At 37.8% G+C, this 23,212-nt stretch overlaps 1 protein-coding gene across 1 annotated transcript in view; it reads left to right on the forward strand.

Moving 5' to 3' along the window:
- Positions 1-23,212, forward strand: part of ptprna (protein tyrosine phosphatase receptor type Na) — a 35,232-nt gene that overhangs the window by 1,924 nt on the left and 10,096 nt on the right. The window contains exons 2-12 of the mRNA XM_079821441.1: positions 3,542-3,592; positions 9,981-10,091; positions 11,040-11,133; positions 12,400-12,553; positions 12,641-12,950; positions 13,563-13,688; positions 13,876-13,907; positions 14,812-15,083; positions 16,167-16,253; positions 16,372-16,451; positions 16,605-16,669. Of these exons, the coding sequence (XP_079677567.1) occupies positions 3,542-3,592; positions 9,981-10,091; positions 11,040-11,133; positions 12,400-12,553; positions 12,641-12,950; positions 13,563-13,688; positions 13,876-13,907; positions 14,812-15,083; positions 16,167-16,253; positions 16,372-16,451; positions 16,605-16,669 (1,382 nt within the window). The remainder of the gene's footprint in view (positions 1-3,541; positions 3,593-9,980; positions 10,092-11,039; positions 11,134-12,399; positions 12,554-12,640; positions 12,951-13,562; positions 13,689-13,875; positions 13,908-14,811; positions 15,084-16,166; positions 16,254-16,371; positions 16,452-16,604; positions 16,670-23,212) is intronic.

The following is a 23,212-nucleotide window of genomic DNA, read 5'->3' on the forward strand; positions in this document are numbered from 1 at the left end:
GGAATTTAATTGTACATTCAAGAAAAATGGCAAGTGACGCCTTTGTAAAGATTATAGGAAAATCCTTTTAGAATTAGGATTAGACTTGGGTTTAGGGTTTTGCTGCTTAAGCCTGATACTAATGTATACTGACAACTGATTGGAGTATTTTGTGCATGTATATTTATTATCATCTTAACACAAATAATATTGATTATTCCAGTTTGAGTATGGATTTGCACTGTCTGAGACTAAAATCTATCAGTGGTTGGTGTTGTTCATTATGTTTTATACCGGAATTCAGTGCACTTTTTAATCATTAATCCACACTCTAAAAATGCTGGGTTGTTTTAACACACATTTGGGCCAAATATGGATAAACACAGCCATTGGGTCACATTTTTTAATTAAATTTTTAACCCAACTGTTGGGTCTGTCCATATTTGACCCACAATTGTGCTAAAACAACCCAGCATTTTTTAGAGAGCTGATTTGGTGATTTTCTCTGACGTGATATGTCATCATTGGAAAGTGGAAATTGAGAGGTTGACATCACATTTTTTTTAATTTCTAAGAGGTTTATCATCCGTCTGAGTCTATTTGCTCTACTGGAAAATGGGCTTAAATATTAAGCAAACTTTACACAATATAATTGTCATTGAGGTAAACTGGAGTGTGTTGTTTCAAAAATAGCTCTTTGATGAAATTGTGTTTAGTAACCTTCACTCTTCATAGAGCTCATCAGTATTATGAGAGTATGTTTAAGCTACCTCTTTAAAAACACATTTTGGTATATACTTCCATTCAGAATGATTCAAAGCCTTATGCTTTTTAAATGGTCTGCATTTGTTTTTAGGCTGCTTTATTTTATTCTCCCACAGCTTTATCAGTCTGACTTTTTATCTTTGTTTGTCCTGCTCGGTTCCCCTGACAGCAGTGCTGTTGGCCAGCCTGCCGATTCCCACACACACATTCAGGCACACAAACACACACACACACACACACACACACACACACACACACACACACACACACACACACACACACACACACACACACACACACACACACACACACACACACACACACACACACACACACACACACACACACACACACACACACACACACACACACACACACACACACAAACACACACAAACACACACCCATATACACGCTCAAACATAGTCAGGTCATGCTCACTGGCAGTTATGTTTCCTTTTTATTTGATCAGCTGTGTTCAACACATGCCCAGAGCTTCTCTCCTCTTTCTATCTGCCCACACAGTTCTGCATCTTATAGAGGGAAACAAGCTACTGCAATCATAGGCCATCATGGATGAATGATTCTTGTCATTGATTCATCTTGATTCAATATTGTTTATATGCTTTCGGACTGTGTTTTTAAGCTCTAACTCTTGTGCCAGAGTCAGGTTTGTTCATAGTCCCATGCTGAGATGAATGTATTGGTGAAGGAAAGGTCACATGAATACAGTCTTTTCTATATCGCCACTGACAAAAATGCTTTGAAGTTTTCGATAGATGTCAAATTTAGGGCCTGGTTTACTAAAACAGGAAAAAGTGCGTGAAACCGCAATTATTTAAAAGCGCTGACGGGAGTAGAAATATCTGCGTGTGAGACTGACAATGGTTAAATTTAAGAACACGGATGCAGGAGCTCATTTCCATAATGAAAATTAGCAAATAGGGTTGCAAACAATCAGCCAATGATGATCAGGTGCAGATCATCTAAATGTAAAAATAACGCGGCTTGGCAAACCATATGTTCGAATAACGCCTGTCATCCAAATAAATGAACACAACAAGTGAAAAAATTCTTCCTTTTTCATATTTTTCATATTCCTTTCCTAGCAGCAACTACGCAACTGTTTCAAGCGCAAAATGGGTTGCCTTCACATGCTATCGGACATTAAAAATTGGACATGAATGCCCTCTCAAGGCGTATTTACTACAGGGAAGTTCAGGGATCATTTTGATTCCCATGTTCCTGAGATGGGCAGGCTACAAACTTTATTCTTTATTAGTTTTTCCCTAAGTCCCTTTAAGACAAGTCATTTCACTCGGCGGCCATCTTTGAAACGCCTCTCCGGCATGCAAGTGCAACTCATGTCTCTTTGAATGGGGAAACATCAATTTCTCCAAAACAGTTCACCAAGCTTACGATTAAATTTCATATTTGAAATCACCAATGAAATCTGACAAAAAACTGTCTCATAAATTTTGTTTCTAAACGCCCTAATCATGACAAAAAACGGAATTTTTCAGCCTGGACAAAGCTAATGCGCATGCGCAATCCAAAACGCGCATCTCAGAACACTGCCTGTTTCCATAGCAACCGGAGCTTCTGGCAGCTGTAGTGACACGATGACTTTACTAATCAACGATTGGTTCTTTAATTTAGAAGGCGGGGCTTATTCGCCATATTGGGTGTTACTCTTTGTCTCATTCATAAGTAATCGATGTGCACAGTCTTCCTATATATAAAGTCTTTGGTTTTTCCACAACTGCCTCATCGCCTTGTCTTGTTAGAGTAGTACATATTTACATATGAATAATAATTTGAAGCATATTGTATGTATACACAGCGAAAATAGCCTGTATTTGACCGAAATTCCAGAATTGTCGGCAAGCTGACTATAGATAGTGCGGGGAATGTTGTGGTTGTCAATGAATGGGACGGGTCTGGGCAGATCCAGTAGTTTTAAACTTCAACAGAGTACCCGCCTTCAAGGAAGTGAACGCTTGTCAATGGAGAGTGGCCAGACTCTCTGTACAAATGAAATGTATGAGTCTGGTAGGACCAGGCGAACGCTAAATATCATTTTGGCTTTAATAAGATTTTCCCAATTAATAGGCAAAAATAAGCCTGGTGTCTTCCATGGTTCCTGTTCTATCCGACAGCAAAGAACTTGAATGTGACGAGCTCGTAAAGTTGGAAATTTCCGATAGCATGTGAAGGCAGCATAAGACATTATTTGGGACATTAATGGGATAGTTCACCCAAAAATGAAAATTCTGTCATCATTTACTCACCCTGAAGTTGTTCCAAACCTGCATACATTTCTTTGTTCTGCTGTACACAAAGAAATATTGCAGATCTCGCCCCCTACTGACTACAATAGTAGGGGAGAAATACTATGGAAGTATAGGAGGTTGAAATCTGCTTTTATTTTTTCTGTTATCAGTGGAACTAAAAAGGAGTTTTTAGAATGACGCGCCATGTGCAAGTGTTTACATTGAAAAACAATGGAAAAGGAATGGAAAAGTGTGCATGTGAACGACCCTATACATTTAATATAAATAAATCCTATACATTTTGCATCTGAAAGGGAAACTCCTATACATGCATGAGGTCAGCCGCAAAAAACAACTTTTCATCGCTAATTTTTCACTGCGTGTCTTTAGTAAATCAGTAGTTTTAACGCCAAAAGAGGGTTTGCGCTGTTAGTAAATCTGGCCCTAAATGTCTTGTTCTATTTTCAGTTTCTTTTTTATATTTCACATCTTTCCATCTGTCTTTTTGTCTCTCTTGCATACAGGCTGTTTGTTTGAGAAGAGGCTGTGCTCTAGGGAGCAGTTCTGCTCTGATGGTGAGTATCACACTATGGGGGACAATATTTTATGTCGTGCATTGATACAGTAATTCTCTGAAGTTCATGAAACAAGGACGTGGTGCTGTCTTCTGTGTCCTGTCTCTATTTCTTGCTCTTGATGATCTAATCGCGAGTTCCGGATCATTGCTTGACACCACAGCTCTGCTACATCCTGCTACGAAGCAACAAGAGACGCATACACACAGATAAATAATTTACACTGCAGGAAATTTCACTCATTTCATGTTAGTCGACAGAAACCAAGATTGTGTTGGTGTGTATTTTTGTAGGCGGATGTTTATGTTATTTGCCTCAGAAATGCCTATACATGTCCACGTGGAGATGCAATAGGATCCAAATGTCTGAGGCCACTATAGAAAACCTTGTATTTTACAGTGCGTGTACTTACAATGTACTTATCTTAGAAAGTACTGGGTAATATAAGGTAACTACATGGGGTTAAGGTTAGGTTTAGGAATAGGTTTATGGTTAGTACCTAGTTATTACCCAGTTCTTGAAAGGCTATAAAAAGTACATAGTAACATGCGGAACATGACTGTAAAATAAAGTGCTATTTTTCATTACAAATGATATTATTAGTATAACAATTTGAATGAAAGGTTTTTGATTAAGGAATTAATTGAATATCAGAAGTTGTACCCTTTCAAAAGGTACACATTTGTACCTTATTTACCTCTAAAGAGGCATATTAGTACCCTAAATGTACCTTTTGAAAGTCTCCCTTTTGCGTGAATGACAGCAGCATTTGAGCTGCTCAAACTCCACAAGTTCACTCTAAAGAAATGGTGCTATATAGCACTAAAAGTGGTTCTTGGCTAGTAATCATAGGGGAACCACTTTAAGTGCTGTATAGCACCAAAATAAGCGGTTCTTTAAATGACTGAGGTGCTATATAGCACCGCTACCATATACAGAACCTGTTAAGATTTGGTGCTATATAGCATCAAAAGTGGTTCCCCTATGATTACGAGCCAAGAACCACTTTTAGTGCCATATAGCACCATTTTTAAACTTGTAAACAAGTGTAAAACTTGATGCTCCAGCATGATTTGAGAATGATCCAAAAGAGCGCCTTGTGCTTCATGGAAACAAGAACATCTGGCCATCTGTTCAAAGTTAATAAATCGTCGGAAGTGTGCATATTTGATTAGTGGCCTGGAAATAGTGTGGAATCGTAAATATTTTCTTCACCATTTTACATTTATTTGTTTGAACGTATCAGTGCTGTTTATTGTATTTTTCCTTACTGCAGTCTGAATGAACAGTTCATTAAGAATCCATATTACAATCCATGAAAGCTTTCCATCGGTTTACCTAAGGTCTTTACAGTGAAGAAAAAAAAAAAAAAAAAGGTTTAGATTATTAAAATATTCACACTCAGAAAAAAACGGTTCTTTTAAAAACTATTCACTGAGGTTTGTTGGGGAACCCAGAATGGCTCTTCAATTGCGTCACAGCAAAGCCCCCCGTTTGGAAGCATTATTTTTAAGAGTGTGTATCGATATATACCCAATATCGCTTTTTTGTGTTTTAATGCAGTTACTTGAAAATTCCAACTGATATCATTCACATATCCCATTATTTTACCCCATCACATCTGTATTACCCCAGCCATAAACCTCTAGTATTCTGTCACCTGCTCTTCTCTCTCTCCGTCAAGTCCCTCCCACCCCTGCTCCATGTCCCCTTGGTAACGGTGACATCATCAAGCCCATGGAAGCTGGGTTTACGCCCCCACAATCACTGATGACTCACTACCCGGTGCTTACGCACACCATCACGTCTCATACGCACATATACCCACACATATACCTGCCAATTGAAAAGAGGTTACACAAATACGAGGAGCTCTTTGAAATGCATTTCAAAGACTTGTGTTGGCAATGACGGTTATCTGGGTCTTGGATAGCTGTGCACGGTCAAGGCTTCCGTGTTCCCAACCTTATAAAATGATGAAAAAGGGGTGTATAAATAAGCTGTGTGTTTTTTTCTTTAGTGGAAAGCTGTTTGCTTTTTGCTCTTTGCTGTTTAAAGGTTTGACACCTTCAAACACATTGGCAGAGCTGGGTAGATTACTTACACATTGTAGTCAGTTACCGATCCCAAATTACATGACAAAAATGTTATTTAGTAGTAATATAATCTAGATGACTAATTTTGGGTAATATAATCGGACTACTTGTTTATCACATGGAATATGAGTAGGATAATCTTGTACCATATTGATATAAAAATCCAAAGGGAAAGAAAATATATTCCAGTTAATAATTCTCATAATTTCTCAATACAATAATTATTTGTAATCAACAACATGAAATGCATTAGATATTACATTACATCAGGGTTTCCCAGACTGGGGTTCATGGTGGATTTGCAGTAATGAAATCAAAAATGCAAAAAAATAAATACTAAAAACTTTACAACAGTATTTGTTTACCTGCATGTCATGTAATCAGAGAACCGTGAACTTCATTTTATTATTATCTATTATTATTATTATTGACCTAACATGTTAACTTAAAATCTAAGGGCTTTCTTCATATAATTATACTATGGCAAAGCGGTCCATCTGACAAAAAAAGATGGATAATCCCTGCTTTGCATGTAAATATGAAAAATTATGTGAATTTGTACATTTTAATGTGTTGGAAAGACAAAAGCCTTACAAAGACATTAATGCATGGTTAAACGATTGAGTGATGATTCAAATAATAATGAATGTGTTATCAGGAGCTGATTATATATGCAGTGTGAAAAAAAAACACTTCTTAAAAGTGAAATGATTTATGTAAATCCAGTGATCAAATGCTGTGTGGGTCTCGTTTTCAGTGGCTGGACTGTTGTGCAATTCCACAAACATGGAACACCTTCTGGAAGTATATAATCAAAAGAGTAACTGTAGTCTGATCACAAGTATTTTCAAACGTAATATAATCTACTAATACTTAATTTTTGGAATAGTATTATGTAATCCAGATTGCATGTAATCAGTTACTACTCAGCACTGCATATTGAAAGGCAGGTGTTCGTATTACTCTGAACATGTACAGAGACATGCTAATGAAAGAGAGGACAAAAGAGTGATTCACCGTTTATATAAGACACTCTGGCTATTAAGTGTCTTTAACAACTATGTACTAACATTTAAATTAATCATTTGATACAATGCACTATTGTGTGATTATTGTGTACACTCATATTTAAAAAATACCCACATGTAATTTCTGTAATTACATCTATAATTACACTGTTGTTGTCCCTTCTCTTACATACCCCCAAACCTGTCCCTAACCTTACCCGTATCCCACTTCAATTGCAGCGTGAACACAACAAGTATATTTTATTAAAAAAATTTATGTAAATACATAGTTGTACACACCTAACATAAAGTGGGACCAACACTCTTTATTGTTGAATTTCTGTGGCAAAAGGGGTTTAAACATAATAGACCTCAGGTATACACCTAAATATATAAAAAGAGAGATTCCAAATACCTTCACTTCATCCTTTATTCTGTCATTTTTACCATAAGCATTTGGTCAAAAATTGATTCTAACAAACGTGTTTTTTAATGTACACTCTTAAAAATAAAGGTTATTTGGTGGGGTGTATGGTTCCACGAAGAATTATTAATATCCAAAGAACCCTTCCATTGCATAAAAGGTTCTTTATAGCGTAGAAAGGTTCTTTAGAATATAAAATGATTAGGGGAAAAAATGGTTCTTTAAAGAACTTTTCACAAAACGGTCCTTCGGGAAACCAAAAATGGTTCTTCTATCAAAACCCCTTTTTGGTTCTTCCTGGCACCTTTATTTTTAAGAGTGTATGTAGCCTCAATATTTATGTATTTATGTGGGTTTGTCTATAGTAAGGTCCCATTAGTTAACGTTAGTTAATGCATTAACTAACAATGAGCAATACATTTGTTGCAGCATTTACAACCCCAAATCAGAAAAAGTTGGGACAGTATGGAAAACGCGAAAAAAAAAAAGAAGAAGAAGTGATTTCTAAATTTACTTTGACTTGTATTTCATTGCAGACAATATGAACACAAAATATTTCATGTTTTGTCTGGTAAACTTCATGTCATTTGTAAATATGCATCCTTTCCTGTCATTCAGACCTGCAACACATTTAAAAAAAAGTTGGGACAGTAAAGCATTTACCACTTTGTAATGTTGCCATTCCTTTTCACAACACTTAAAAGATGTTTAGGGACTGAAGACACCAAGTGATGAAGTGTTTCAGGTGTAATTTTGTCCCATTCTTCCTGCAAACAAGTCTTAAGGTGGGCAACAGTACGGGGTCTTAGTTGTCGCATTTTGCGCTTCAAAATGCACCACACATTCTCTATTGGAGACAGGTCGGGACTGCAGGCAGGCCAGTCAAGTACCCGTACCCTCTTCCTCCGCAGCCAGGACTTTGTAATGTGTGCAGAATGTGGTTTTGCATTGTCTTGTTGAAATATGCATGGACGTCCCTGGAAAAGATGTCTTCTTGAAGGCAGCATATTATGCTCCAAAATCTCTATGTACTTTTCAGCATTAATGGTGCCTTCACAGAAGTGCAAGTTACCTTTGCCAAGGGCACTGACACAACCCCATACCATGACAGACCCTGGCTTTTGGACTTGTCGCTGGTAACAGTCTGGATGATCCTTTTCTTCTTTGGTCCGGAGCACACGGCGTCCATTCCTCCCAAAAAATACCTCAAATACTGATTCATCTGACCACAGTACACGTTTCCACTGTGTGATGGTCCATCCCAGATGCCTCCGAGCCCAGAGAAGTCGACGGCGCTTCTGGACACTGTTAACATAGGGCTTCCTTTTGGCACAGTACAGTTTTAACTGGCATTTGTGGATGTAACTACATGTTGTGGTACTTGACAAAGGTTTGCCAAAGTAGTCTTGAGCCCATGTGGTGATATCGCTTATAGATGAATGACGATTCTTGATGCAGTGCCGCCTGAGGGATCGGAGATTACGGTTGTTCAGCTTAGGCTTGCGCCCTTGTCCTTTACTCACTGAAATTCCTCCAGATTCCTTGAATCTTTTAATTATGTTATGCACTGTTGAATGTAAAATATCTAAATCTCTTCCTATCTTTCTTTGAGGAACATTGTTTTTAAACATTTCAATAATTTTCTCATGTATTTGTTGGCAAACTGGCGATCCTCGGCCCATCTTTGCTCCTAAAGGATTAGACCTTTCTTGGATGCTGCTTTTGTACCAAATCATAATTACAATCACCTGTTGACATCACCTGTTTCAAATCACATCATTATTTAACTATTTTACCTCATTACTAGCCCTAAATTGCTCCTGTCCCAACTTTTTTTGAAATGTGTTGCAGGTCTGAATGACAGGAAAGGATGCATATTTACAAATGACATGAAGTTGACCAGACAAAACATGAAATATTTTGTGTTCATATTGTCTGCAATGAAATACAAGTCAAAGTAAATTTAGAAATCACTTCTTTTTTTTGTTGTTTGCGTTTTCCATACTGTCCCAACTTTTTCTGATTTGGGGTTGTATAAAGCTTTGTTAATTTTAACTGTTCCTTGTTTATGTTAGTTCAGGTCCATTAAATAATATTAACAGAGACAACTTTTGATTTTAATAATGCAATAGTAAATGTTGAAATTAACATTAACTAAGATTTATAAATGCTTTAAAAAGTGTCAAGATTATGTTAACTAATGTAGTTTAGCCTATTGTAAAGTGTTACCATTAGTTTTTGTAGTGTACAGTATTCTTTCACCGAAGCGGCGGTGTGACATCATTCTCCTGGGTCACTTCTATTGCAATGTAATAATGTACTGTGTATTTCCATGCCCCCAGGGCAACTGATCTATCGCCCCCATAGTGCTCTCACATCTCCGTCTGTGCTAGAAATAGCCATGAGTCATATTCATGGACAGACCTGCTCAGAGATATAGAAAATGGCCGGGTTCATGTTTAGAGCTCATCTGCGTTAAGGGATCAAGGTCTTTTTTTAAACCACACAACTGGAGGTTTAGTCAGGGATGAGTCAGTGGTGTATGTGTGGGATGTGAGCGTACGAGAGTGTGTGTGGAGTGGGTTGAATATGTTATGGGTGTTTGTTAGTCAAGAAACTGGCTCATTTTTCACTTATGGGTTATTTTGTCTGCAACATTTTAATGTGCCTCTTAGTCAAAAAATTTTTTTGGGACGACTGTTTAAGATGATGTTTCATTTTTTGACGTTGTTTATACTGACATTAATTTAGTTAAGAAGGTTCTTTTTTTGCATTATTTGATCATAATATTATGGAAATATTATAATTTCTTTCTCTTCAGTGTTCTAAATCTGAATACATTGTTTTTGTTTGTATTAAAGACAAGATCTTTGGACAGTGTCGGAGCTCCAGACATGACCAGGTTCAGTACCAGGTCTCTGTTCCTGTTCTTCAGAGACTGCAGGAAGTGCTCAAAGAGTTGATGCTTCAGGGTGAGTACACACACACACACACACACACACACACACACACACACACACACACACACACACACACACACACACACACACACACACACACACACACACACACACACACACACACACACACACACACACACACACACACACACACACACACACACACACACACACACACACACACACACACACACACACACACATGGTTTTCATGTTTTAAGGGAACTTTCCATAGACATAATGATTTCTGTACTGTACAAACTGTAAATTATATCCCCTTACACTAACCCTACCCCAAAACCTCCCCATCAGAGAAAAAATTATGCATTTTTACAGTTTCAAAAAAGATCACTTAGTGAAATTTATAAGCTGTTTTGCTCATGGGGACAAAAAAATGTCCCCACAAGGATTGCCATCTTTGTGGGGAAATGTTTTCCCCACAACATAGGGTTTACTTGGACATGCACACATTTGTTTTTTGATCATGACGGACGCTATTCATTGAATTCTGTTTGCTTTTATACTGCCTTTGTTTTGGTACCGACAAATATTCAAATATTTAACAGATTTTCTGAATCCTTATATTACCAGTTCAAGAATAGACAGACTGTCATCTACTTCCATATCTAATGGGGTGCGTTATGCGCTGTGCAAGGTGTATCAAAAGTAATAATTTAGTATAGTATCAAAGGAAATTATGAAGAAATAGATAAAATAGAAGTAGACCAAAGGAAAACAAATAATCAATTTCTGACAGGATTGAGCATCTCAGGTTTCAGACTTGTTTTCACACACACACATGCACACTGACTCACTAATAAAGACACTGGCAAGGCATGTACCGTATTTTAAGTACTATTTAACTGTACATGTAAAGCTTTACACGTACATGTTTACATAGTTTGTACATAGTTTGTACATAGTAAATACACTTGTGTGTATTTGTGTGCATGTGGACAGGATTCTCCTGGCAGGATGAAATCACCCAGCGCATCATTGCTAAGGAGCTGAGTCGTATTCCTCACGCTCGCACCCAAAAGATCCAGAATGCACAGTGAGTACCAGAAACAGATACGACTTTTAGTTTAAAGGAATAGCATCATTTACTCTCCATCATGTTGTTCCAAACCTGAATGACATTTCTTTATTGCAACATTTTCTCTGTGTAATTACAGTTAATGGATTCTGGAGCTCAAAATCCCCATAAAAGTATTGTGAATGTGCACTGTATTCTAAGTGTTTTAATTCATACAAGAGCTTTGTGAATTTTTAATTGTTATCCACTTCCCTACAATGAGCTGGGGAAGGATCATTGAGTCAAAATGAACTTGAGGATTCTGTAATTATTTTTTCATTCATGAATCACTACTTCCCTCGTGAATTTTCAAAGTAGAGCTTGCATGGTCAATATTTTATTTATGTTTGACGTTTTCGCATTTAGTGCGTAGGAGACACTTGACAAGAAGCAAAGTGGGAGAGAGTCGGGAAGAAACTCAAACTCGAGGCCTTCGGCTCCAACAGATATCAAGAGCTGTGTCCGAAATCGCCCCCTATACCATATTCCCTACAATACTCCACTAATATATTCCACTTGAGGGAGTGATTTTGCATAGTTTATGCTTGCCATTTAATAATAATTTGAAACTTAGCAAACTGACAGCTCTAGTAGTAAAGAGAAGATTTATCTTGAACTCTGTCGTGGAAACTAGCATGTATAAAACTTAATTAAACAATTAAATAATCCATTAAAAAGGAATGTCCATTAAAATATGTGCCCACATTGGACCAGCGGTTTGGAAAATGGATGATTCAGCTGCGGGCACCATCTTCTGGCAAGACGCGGGAATCCATTCGGCACGACCCTCACAGTGCATTATGGGTATTCCCAAGCCGTTGAGCGTTCATCAGTTGTTCACTCGTTATTGCGGTGCATTGTGGGATTGAATGAGTGCACTCAATAACGTGTCCACTATGGTTTCGGACACCACTACAACTGGCTGTTCCCTCAAGTAGTGCCCTATTTAGGGGTGTAGGGGGCGATTTCCGACACAGCCAAGATTTTCAATGAATAAGACTTATTACAGAAATATTGTTAATACTTTTTTATGGTCCTTTTGCATCCTTTAGAGCCTTGAAATGTCCAATGTATTGTGATTGTATAAAAAAAACATTCTTCATTCTCCTTTTGTGTTACACAGAAGAGAAAGTAATCTCTGAGTGTGTGTTATTGCTCCTGGAAAACTTGATTTCCGAGGTCTCGTCAGACCTCAGATGTTTGATCTCTTCTATTAGATTTAATGTAATTGACTGCATTTTTCAGGCCGCCACAGCCTGCAGCTAAGAAGGTCTATTCCAGCTCTAACTCTGAACCTGGTCCAGCTCAGAGCTACATGGATTACATGGTCTTAGACCCCCACCAGTCCTCCTCGCTCCGGATGCAAGCCCTACCAATGGACCCATACTCATATCTTCAAGTAATAGAAAGCAGCATACAAACCAAACATATTTATGAGACAAAATGGTTATCTTTTTAGACTCATTTTCTCATTGTTTTCTAACAGGAGGACATGACCCATTCACTCCATCCTCACAGCAGCATGGGATACCAGCGACCCCCTTCTCGAACCGTATCCCAGCAAAAAGACAGAGACCGTCAACGCCTGGAAGATGCGGTGTCTCTCTACCTCTCCTCCGCACAACCCTCTTTCCGCCACAGGGGGGCAGCAGCCCTCCCTGCCGCTCCATACTACGAGGATCTAGATTTCCCTTTGGAATATGGAGAGGACTACACCCTACAAGAACAGCCCAGCTCAACTCAGCGCACCAACAAGAAACTCCCTCAGGACTACAGTTCTCTTGCTGGACTTGATGGTGAGTACCTTTTTAATGATGCTTCAAATGTTAAGATGTTGTCATAGTGATCAATTCACTATTCATAGCTGCATGTACATTCATATTATGGAGCTGTTTATTGTATCTTACATAAACATGGTGTGTGTATTTTGAACTTGCTTGCTATCAGATTTACTTTCCTAAGTTTAACAATACACTATATATATATATATATATATATATATATATTTTTTTTTTTTTTTTTTTGCGAAAGTCAAGGCAAGGTTTCCTGTATCTTAAAATAGAAGCACTTGGTGCTAATATAACACCAAGGTCATGGTTTAAATCCCAGGAAATGCATAAACTAGTAAAAAGTTACTTTGAATCCATTGCAATTTGCTTTAGATGAAATGAAACAACATATTATTTAATGTAAATCTGCATTGTTTCAGCTGTTAGTGAAGATGCATGTTAACTTTGCACTATAAATACACTACATTTGCACTACTGTAATTTGTTGTTCCTTATATTTTGATGTTAGTGGTTGTTTGGAGGGATTGCAGAGTTAGTATTTCATTGCATGGTGCACCAAACGTTACCTGGATATATGACAATAAACTTGAATCTTGAATCTTGATCTTTGTGTTACAGATGATAAACTGGCGCAGTTGGCAAGTCTGTTAAAGGGTTTAGGGGTGGACCCGCGAGACCTGAGCCCTCAGCAGATAAAAAGACTTACTCTAGTGTTACAGCTGCTACAAAACATGGAGAACACAGGTATAGTGGCGTCACAACACAAACAGATGCTTATGGCATGCATGCAGACATATATGCATTGTCAAACTGCTTGAATCAGATCGAAAGAAATCCCTGCACCACTGCAAGTTTTTATTTTAATATCATTTAGATTTTTGGGGGGACAAAAGCACTGAGGGATGTTTTTTCTTATCTTTCTGTTCCTCAGATCAATCCCCAGGGACAGTCACGGTAAAAGAGGTAGGCACATCGAATTATTAATCTAAACGCTAAAAGAAACTTAAAGTACGATTTTTGGATTAAAATGTCCAAAAACCACCAGAACAATGTTATATATTTTGCTGACTTGTGTACTTACATTATCACAAATGTTTCCAATAATGTTTAAATCCAGAGAAATTGGCCTTTTTAACCAGGACACAGATCGTGTCCGTGCGTCGCCTATCACTGACATCATATTACCCTCGATTTCCGGTTTGTAGAAACCATGGAAACACCAAAGACGCTTTATATATTATGTTTTATTAGACAGGTGAGCAACTGTTTGGAGACATTCATTGACAGAAAACGAATCATTGTTATATAGCTCAACACAGTTAGCCTTATTGTTTAAATCTCGTTTTCTTAATTTACCTTGAGTACCATGTTTTACCATGTCTAATATCAATCTAGCTTACTGCAGTGTGCATCAAGTGCCTCATAGTAGCCGCCGAGTAAACGCTAAGAGTAGCATTATAACATAACTTGCAACACACTCAAATAATGTATCTAATATGATAAAACAGCGCTGCGTTACTCCACATATGCATGAACGGAAGAAGCGGAATCGGCATGATAAAAGCTCTGTGAAATCAAGCCGCCATCAAGCTAAGCCTTTGTTTTGAATAAGCGACCTCTAGCAGTGAAAAATGACATATTGTGGCTTTAACACTTTCACCTAGATATGTTTTTAAACATTGCTTTTAATGCACAGTTGAATGAGTCATCTAATTATTTGAATAACACTGCCTCTTATTATAAAGCTTGAAAAAGGAGCAAGGGAGTAATTAGCTGTACATCGCATTTTTAGGTTTTAAAAAATCAATGCAAGATTATTTGTTGCATGTTGACTTAGTTTTGTTTTGTTTTGTTTTTTTCTTGACAGACAATTGTAGAAGGCAGTGATAAAGTGACACAAAAAGGAGCCAAACCCCCCTCACCTGTTTCAGCTCTGCCCTCCACCCCACCACACCAGCGGACCCCTACTCAGCCCCCATCCACACCAGCCCCTGCCACTGTGCCTAAGGAAGTCAGTGTGGGGCCAACCCTGTCAGCAAAAGACCTGGATTTAAAAGAGAAAACAACCAACATCCTTAAAACCGTTAAGGATGGGACAAACTCCAGAGAGGAATATGGCTACATCGTCACTAATCAGAGGTATGAGTTACAGTTAAGCTCCTAAAACCTTTTATGTTTTTAATGCTGTACCATTCATTCACCTGAAATTGACTATGATGGAGTTATAGAAATCCGCCCCTGATCATTTTTAGACAGTTATCCATGAAGCATATTCCTCCTCTAAGTTTTAAGAAAAACACTATTTTCACAGTATTAGACAGGACAAGCTTCAGTAGAAAAGACTCCTTATTAATGATTGGACGGTTTTTGTTTCCTGCTTCAAATGTAATGAATGCAATGAATCAGAATAATAGTGCTGTCGAACGATTAATCACGATTAATCGCATCAAATAAAAATTTGTGTTTTCATAATGTATGTGTGTGAACTGTGTATAATTATTTTGTATATACAAATATACACACATGCATGTATATTTAAGTTTTTATTTTAAATATTTATATATCAAAGTCTATATTTATATATAATATAAATTATATACTGTATGTATATACATGCAAATAAATATATACATGTAAGTGTGTGTATTCAAATATGCATAATAATTATACACGGTACACACACATATATTATATTATTATCCGATATTAATCGAATGCAATAATCGTTTGACAGCCTTACAGTATTGACATTTGACATTGTCAAAAGAACATTTTTTTATATAGCCATTAAAGAGGCATGAAAATGTCTGTAGTCAATATACATTTTTTCTTATTTCTAAAATATTTCATCAGGAAATTGATCGTTGTGAGTGCAATCTCTATAAAATTGTTTATTATTTATTAAATAATTAATTTTATTTAAAATAATTCATGCAATTATGACTAGATATGTGGATTATTTTATTCTGTGAAAAATATATTTAATGTGACTACATTATCAATTTTTATATTAGAAATAGAAATAGTTACTCCAATTTATGATACCTATTTTCATATAGGATTTGAAAGGAATTTTATCAGACCTTTAAAAATATAGTTTAGTGTGTTTTCTGATGTGTTTCTCTTAATATGGCTCCCTTGAAATGTATTTAATTTATTTGTCTATTTGAATGCTCATAATAAAACAAATGCATAATATGTCTTCTTGTGTTTTCCCTCCAGTCATTTAAGTCTGTATGATGGGGTGAAACTCTTAGAAACCCTGGCAGAGAGAATCCATCTCTCCACGAGCAGTTTCATCAACATCAGGTAAAGCGTGTGTGTGTGTGTGTGTTTGCATTGCTGGATGGACAGACTAATAGATCGGTGAATAAAGGGTGCGAATAAAAGAAATAATTTGGCCGTTTGTCTCTGTCCATGTGTGCAGCGTGGTGGGTTCTGCCCTGACGTTCAGGATCAGACAGAACTCTCTGAATCTCAGCGCAGAGGATGTGGCCAATAAAGCCGGTGAGTGACAAGCCTTCTCGTTTGGACCGTTAAATTTACATCCAGCTGGCTGGGGAAAGGGACAGAGAGAATTTGATGAAAGGGGAAAAGAATGAGCAGGCACTTATTGATGAATTCACGCATTCACAAACATGTTTTGTCTTTCTATCGCAGTGGCTGAGAAGAAGTTCCTCGAGGGTGAGACAGGTTTGAAAATCATCCAGACTGGAGTGGGCGAGGTAAGAACGTCCTCCAATCATAAAAACGGCAAAAACCACACATTCACTGTGATCAGCAGGTCTATAGATTAGCGATTATGGGAACCGGTTGGTATAATGAGGCCCTCTCTCTTGTCAGTCAGCAACAGAATTGGCCACACAGGTCATTATTCTCTACATAACCGCCCTCATCGAGCAAACAGGCAACATTCTCATTGAAATTCATAGATTCTACAGTTTTGTCCATCTATTATGTACAGATCATGTACTGAGATATAATTCTCGGTTCTCATGAATCACTTTGGCGTTTAATACTGAACCGAACAAGGAGGGCATTTGAAATGAAATGTTTTTGAAATGGTCACCGTTCATCTCGAACTGTCCCCACTGTACCGTTCCCCCGTCTCAAGTCCTCCTGCGTTTTTTCCCGCTGTGCCTCATTTCTCTCCCTCACTCATTCTTTCTCTTCTTGTCCCATGCCATTCTCCCCTCTGCCATTCTCTTTTTGTTACCTCTGCCTTTGACCCCTCCCCGTCCCTTTCTCCCTCGCTCCCCCACTTTCTTGGGTGGCTTTTGTGCTCGGTGCATATTGAGGCGTTCTGCTCTCCCTCGCTCGCTCCCCTTTCACTTTGTACAGCTGTTGCAGGCCCTTGAATGCAGAATAATGTCTTTTGTTGCATCCGGCTGCTCATATTTTTAATTATTCTTTCTTGTTCTATTGTGGGCTGTGACACTTTCTTTGCTCTGAAGTGCACGGTGTATGCATGAGTGTGTGTGTGTGTGTGTGTGTGTGTGCGTGCACTCTCTCTGTCCTTTATCTTATAATTTTCTCTCTCTCTGCCTCGGTAATGAGACCTGCTTGCACCTGACTGTTTTTTGTCCGCCTTTTATGGGGATACATGCTATTCTGCTTAGGCTGTTTTGTCTCTCTGTGCTTCTTTCTTTCTCTGCGAGTCTCTTTCTTCACTTCTCTTCTCTTCTTTAATGAATTAAAGTTTTTACGTCCCATGGTGACACATTGCAATGCCCAAATTTTGGGACTCCCACTGAGATTGCCTTGAAATCTTAATGACAAATTTTGTTTGTACCATAGAACATTTATTTGTAGTAAATGTCACATCCAGAAAATCCTTTTTAATCTAAAAACCTCAAAAATATCCTAAATAAAACATATGTATTAGTCCACTTCTTTATAATATATAAAGATACATTCTCTCAGGCGCTTCATAATAGAAAATTTTATGGTGCCATTCATGGGACCTTTTTTGGGGGATTTAGTTTTACTTTTTTTGATTGTTTTAAATTATTTTAAATTTGAATAAAATTGTATGAATTAAGCAGCTCATAAACATATTTTATCACCAGAATTTTTTTTAATAACCTGTTATTTCTCCTTATATAGAACCTTTTTGGCATGAGTCAAGAACTCTAGGGTTATATATAGAACCCCATTGAACCTTTTTTTCAACGAGTATATCATTCGAAACACTTATTATTCTATAAATCATTGGCAGGGCACATTACCCGTATTGTCCCCAGCTTATTCCAGATGTGAAGGCTCAGTGTTTGTGTCCTTGCCAAACCATATTACTTACAAACCCCTTTTTGGGCCCATGGCACTTTCCTTACACCCCATTCGTTGTACTCCCTCCTGCTCCTGTTGCTTTTGGCCCATTTCCCCCCCCCTCCTCTCTCTCTCTCTCTCTCTCTCTCTCTCTCGCTCTCTCACGGACGACCTATCCAGGGCATCAGTACCTCCCCCACCCCACCATTTCACCATCAGCAACATGTGGAGCTGTCGCTACGGCAACGACGTTTGATGTGACAAGTGGCGGCATTGGTTGAATGGGGCTGAGAGGCAGCGAGGCCTTCATATGATTCGGACACAGCTCTCGGGGAGGCACATTCTCCCTTTCCCCTCCCTTTTCATGTCCTTCCCATTTATTTTCACTCATTTACCTTTTCGCTCCGGCACATGTATGCCACTCTTTCCCTCCGTTTTGGTTTCTCACGTCAACCAGCGGCTACTTGCTTGATGCTTTGCTAAAGTTGTTCGACCGGGGATGCGTGGACTTTGAGTAGGCTTGAAAATGTGAGATTGAAGACAGCCTTGCTTGCGATGTTGTGGCGCGTGTGATGTAAAGAGATATTCATTCTGAGCGTCCGGACAGCACACAAGATGTGTGCGGGTGAGTTCTGTTTCATACCAGATCTACTGATGCTGTTGGTCTTTATGTAGTTTTTTAAAAATGCTGAGATGCTTAATTATATATGCTGATAATTATCTGATGGTTGTTTTTGACAATATGATATATTTTATGAATAATGTAAAAAATTTATGCACATAGGCATAGGTTACTTATCGCTTTATTAGTTGATCAACTTACTGATGCCATTCATTGTGCGACCTGGTTTGTCAGATGTAATTGTCAACATTTGTAAAAAAATATATATATATTTAAATATATATATATATGATTTCTCAATGTTAAGTGGTCTCTTAATTTTTTCCAGAGCTGTATATATATATATATATATATATATATATATATATATATATATATATATATATATATATATATATATATATATATATATAAACAATTTTGAAGAATATATTTTTTCTCTTTTCCACATGTTGAAGTTGATAAAGGTAGAAATTTCACATTGTATTAAATGTACTCATCATAAATTACTTATCATTTTCCTCTTTTGCACACCCATGCACACCTTGAATTATAAGATCGGTCACAAACTGCGACACACTTGTGAATAATTCTGTATTTTAAGTGGAAGTGTTTTGAACAATATATATTGTAGGCTTTATCTATGAATGTGTGTAATTTTTTTTTACCGTGACTCAAACTTTTACTTTCACTTATACAGTTACTAAACAGTACCAGACTATACTTGTAAAAAGGCATTCAAATATTTCTTACTCTCTCTCTCCCTCCAGTTTTACAGGGGTCAAAATAAATTATGATTATTTTCAATCACGATAATCACGATTAATCGCATCTAAGTTTGTAAATATATAAATGTGTGTGTGTGTGTGTGTATATATGTATACACACACACACACACACACACACACACACACACACACACACACACACACACACACACACACACACACACACACACACACACACACACACACACACACACACACACACACGTGTGTGTGTGTGTGTGTGTGTGTGTGTGTAAACTTTTAGGTTAGAAGTGATTAATCGCAGTTAATCACGATTAATCGATTTGACAGTACTACTATATTTATGCAAAAACTCTATATCATAAATCATATCTTAACATAATAACAGAACTCAAAATAGTTCATTTTTAAATGTGTATTTACTATTTGGTAATATAACAATAATATTGATGATAATATTAGTAATAGTAGTGGTAATATTTCTAATTTATAATAACAATAATGGTATTAATAATAATAATAGTAGTAATAGTATTAGAAGTAGTAATAATAATATTCATGATAATAATAAGAGTGATTGTGGTAGAAATATTTGTGATGTATAATAATAATAATAGTAGTGGTGGTAGTTACAACAGTAATGTTCATAGTAATAATAGTAGTAGTGGTGGTAGCGTCAGTAATTTATAATAATAGTAACAATAATAATAAAAATAATAATAATTCTACATTTAGACTAGTCAAAAAGGTTGATGTGGATACTGTTCTCTAGGTCTGAGCGCCTCTCCACGACCGTCAGTGAGCACAACCAACAGAAACCGCCGACATGGACACCACCCTTCGTCCCTTCGTTCCGTGCCCCCTCCTCCCCGACCGCCAGTGACGCTCAACCCCAAAAGTTAACCCTCTGTGCTTTGTTGAGTCATAACAGGCACTAGTTGGTAATATTTGAGAATAAGATAAGAATTCAAACTAAAATAACAATTAACCACATGCGTTTGGTTACAGTTCACATCTTCAGCATTATGCAGCATGGCACACACACGAATGTGTGTGTTTCTGGTGTGCGCCCAGTGAAGGTATATGTGTGTGTGCGACGGAACATTTTTGTTAAACCCTGGTTTTAAGAATTATCTTGAATAGTGATGTCAGGTGGACTGGTTGCTGTGGTAACAGGGCAGAGCAGGCTGAATGAGTGAGATGATGTAATCCGTTTGTAGTCATTGCAGGTGCACCTAAGTTCATACTATTTCTCAAGGTTTCATGTAGCCTACCAATTATCAAAAGGTATTACTGTAAGGTCGTAAAATACATTTTATCGCATAACATGTTTTTATCACGTGCTGCTTAAATGACCCACTCAGTTACTGGAATTAACTGGACATACATTTCATTGTTAAGCCAATAAGCCAAAAAAATAGTCCCAAAATCGAACCTTTCTTTTCATTATTTTGTCATTTCAGCCTAGATTGTGTTAAATTAAATGAACGGTTATGTTACACTCCGTGCTAGTACAAATATTGTTCGAAAGATGCAAGGGATAGAAAAATCCTTCATTATAAACAACTCTCTGAAGGGTTTTTTAGAGTAAACGTAATGAAAACCGCACACCTTCTGCTGTGCAATATAAAGGCTGAGAGACGACGGCTGTGATGAGAATTCTGACGAGTCATAGTCTGAACGCGTCTATCAGATAACAGCAGAGTCCTGCTGAATTGTGAAATCAATTGACAGGGAGTGAATGGAGCAGAAGATACATAATGGGACTGATGAAATCTTAGATCACAGAGAGTCTCAGAGATGGTCGGCGCTTCATTTCTCACTCGGACATCTCGGCCGTTCCCGAATTGCCTATTGTGATTCAGAGTGCGAAGCTTTTAGTGATCTTTGCCCCCGAGATCTTCCAAAACAAACAAGCACATACACACACACACACACACACACACACAGCCATGCATGTGTGTTTGTGTGTGTGTGCATCTTCTTTTTCTGTGGCTGAGGTCAAAGGGCTCGGTAGATGTCAGAGGGGTCATGGGGAACGGCGGAGGGGTCCTGGGACCCTGAATCCTATTTTCCCGCTTCTTGAGGAACAGATGTTTGAATTATGCTTCTCGGCTAACAGCTTATTGTGATTCAAATGCACATTTGTATTCGTAGCGACATGTTCGTATGTGTGGAGTGTGTGTTGAGCTTTTCTTTACGTAAATATGACCTCACTTGTGAGGTTATCCCTCACTTATCACCCTCTCCGGACCCCTTTCACCCCTCCTGCGCAAGAGTTTTACTCTCTCGTTCGCTGTATCCATGCTTTCTTTCCTTGAGATCAGTTGCCTTCTCTCCCGCTTTCTCTCTGCCTCCTCATTTCTCTGCCTGCCCCTCTCAGACCTTGGGGGGCCTTTGTCCTCTTGTCCTAAACCAGCTCATTTTTCCTGCCTGCTCCCGTGCTCCATTCTAAAAGCCTGTCAGTCTTCCTTTCGGGGGCCTCTCTGGAGTAGCAGGTGAGGCGCCCCACACCCCTTATCTCCTCCTCCATTGTCCTTCCGTCCAGTCGCGCACCCTTGCTTCAACACCACCACCCCCTCCCTCCTTCCACCTCCTTCAATCTCTTCTCTGGAACATTCTTCTAGCTTTTCAAGAGAAAAGGCCGAATTTGAGTGGGAACAAGAGGGATAGAATGAAACGTGTGAGGGAGAGTGGGTGTGAGGAGGACAGGGAGCGAGGGGGGAAAATGGTTGATGAATTTCGAGAAAGGACAGAAAAGAAGGGAAAGCGTCCTGACCTCTTTGTGGTCAGACTTAAGTGCTCATTCACGCAATCTTTTTCTTTTGCTAGCTCAGCTCTAACGGCTGCAGAGCCCATTTCGAAGGTCTGAAGGTCTGTTCTGCTTTCTCAGAAAAACCAGTGGGTGTCTGTGCGAAAATTATAGCCACTGTAAGAATAGATTGTTAAAAGTTCATGTTGCATTTTTTCCTGTTTTGTTCTACGACAGATGTATAGTAGCCTTTTTTTTTTTAAATGGTTACAGTTTTACTAGTACATTTAAGTACTGAGTAATATTAATTAACTACATGCACTTACTATAGGGTTAGGGTAGGATTAGGGTTTGGTTGAGGGTTAGTTGCATGTAATTATGCATAATTTACTGTTATTAGGGGCTGTACATGAAACATATGTAACAATGACACTGTAAAATAAAGTGTTTCTATATTACGTTTAAATTTATAAATGTAGTTATTAATGAAATTAATCAAGCATACATTTACCTTTAAAGTGCAGTTTTGTGATTACGTATTTGGTAACACTTTATTTTACGATGATGTAGCTACATTGTACTTAAACAATTACTGAGTAATATTAATTGACTATGTACTCAATTATGTATTCATGTACTCACTATAGAGTTACATTTAGGATTAGGGTTTGGTTTAGGGTTAGTTACTTATAATTATGCATCATTTACTGTTATTACTATAGTAAGTACATGTAGTAACGTGTAACTACGTCACTAAAGTAAAGTTTTACTTTTTACTGGTACTACATGTACTTACTATGCATAATTACATGCAACTAACCCTAAACCAAACCCTAATCCTTACCCTATAGTAAGTACAGGTAGTTAATTAATATTC

The sequence above is a fragment of the Gobio gobio genome, assembly GCF_949357685.1.
Source record: "Gobio gobio genome assembly, chromosome: 7".
NCBI classification, from domain to species: Eukaryota; Metazoa; Chordata; class Actinopteri; order Cypriniformes; family Gobionidae; genus Gobio; species Gobio gobio.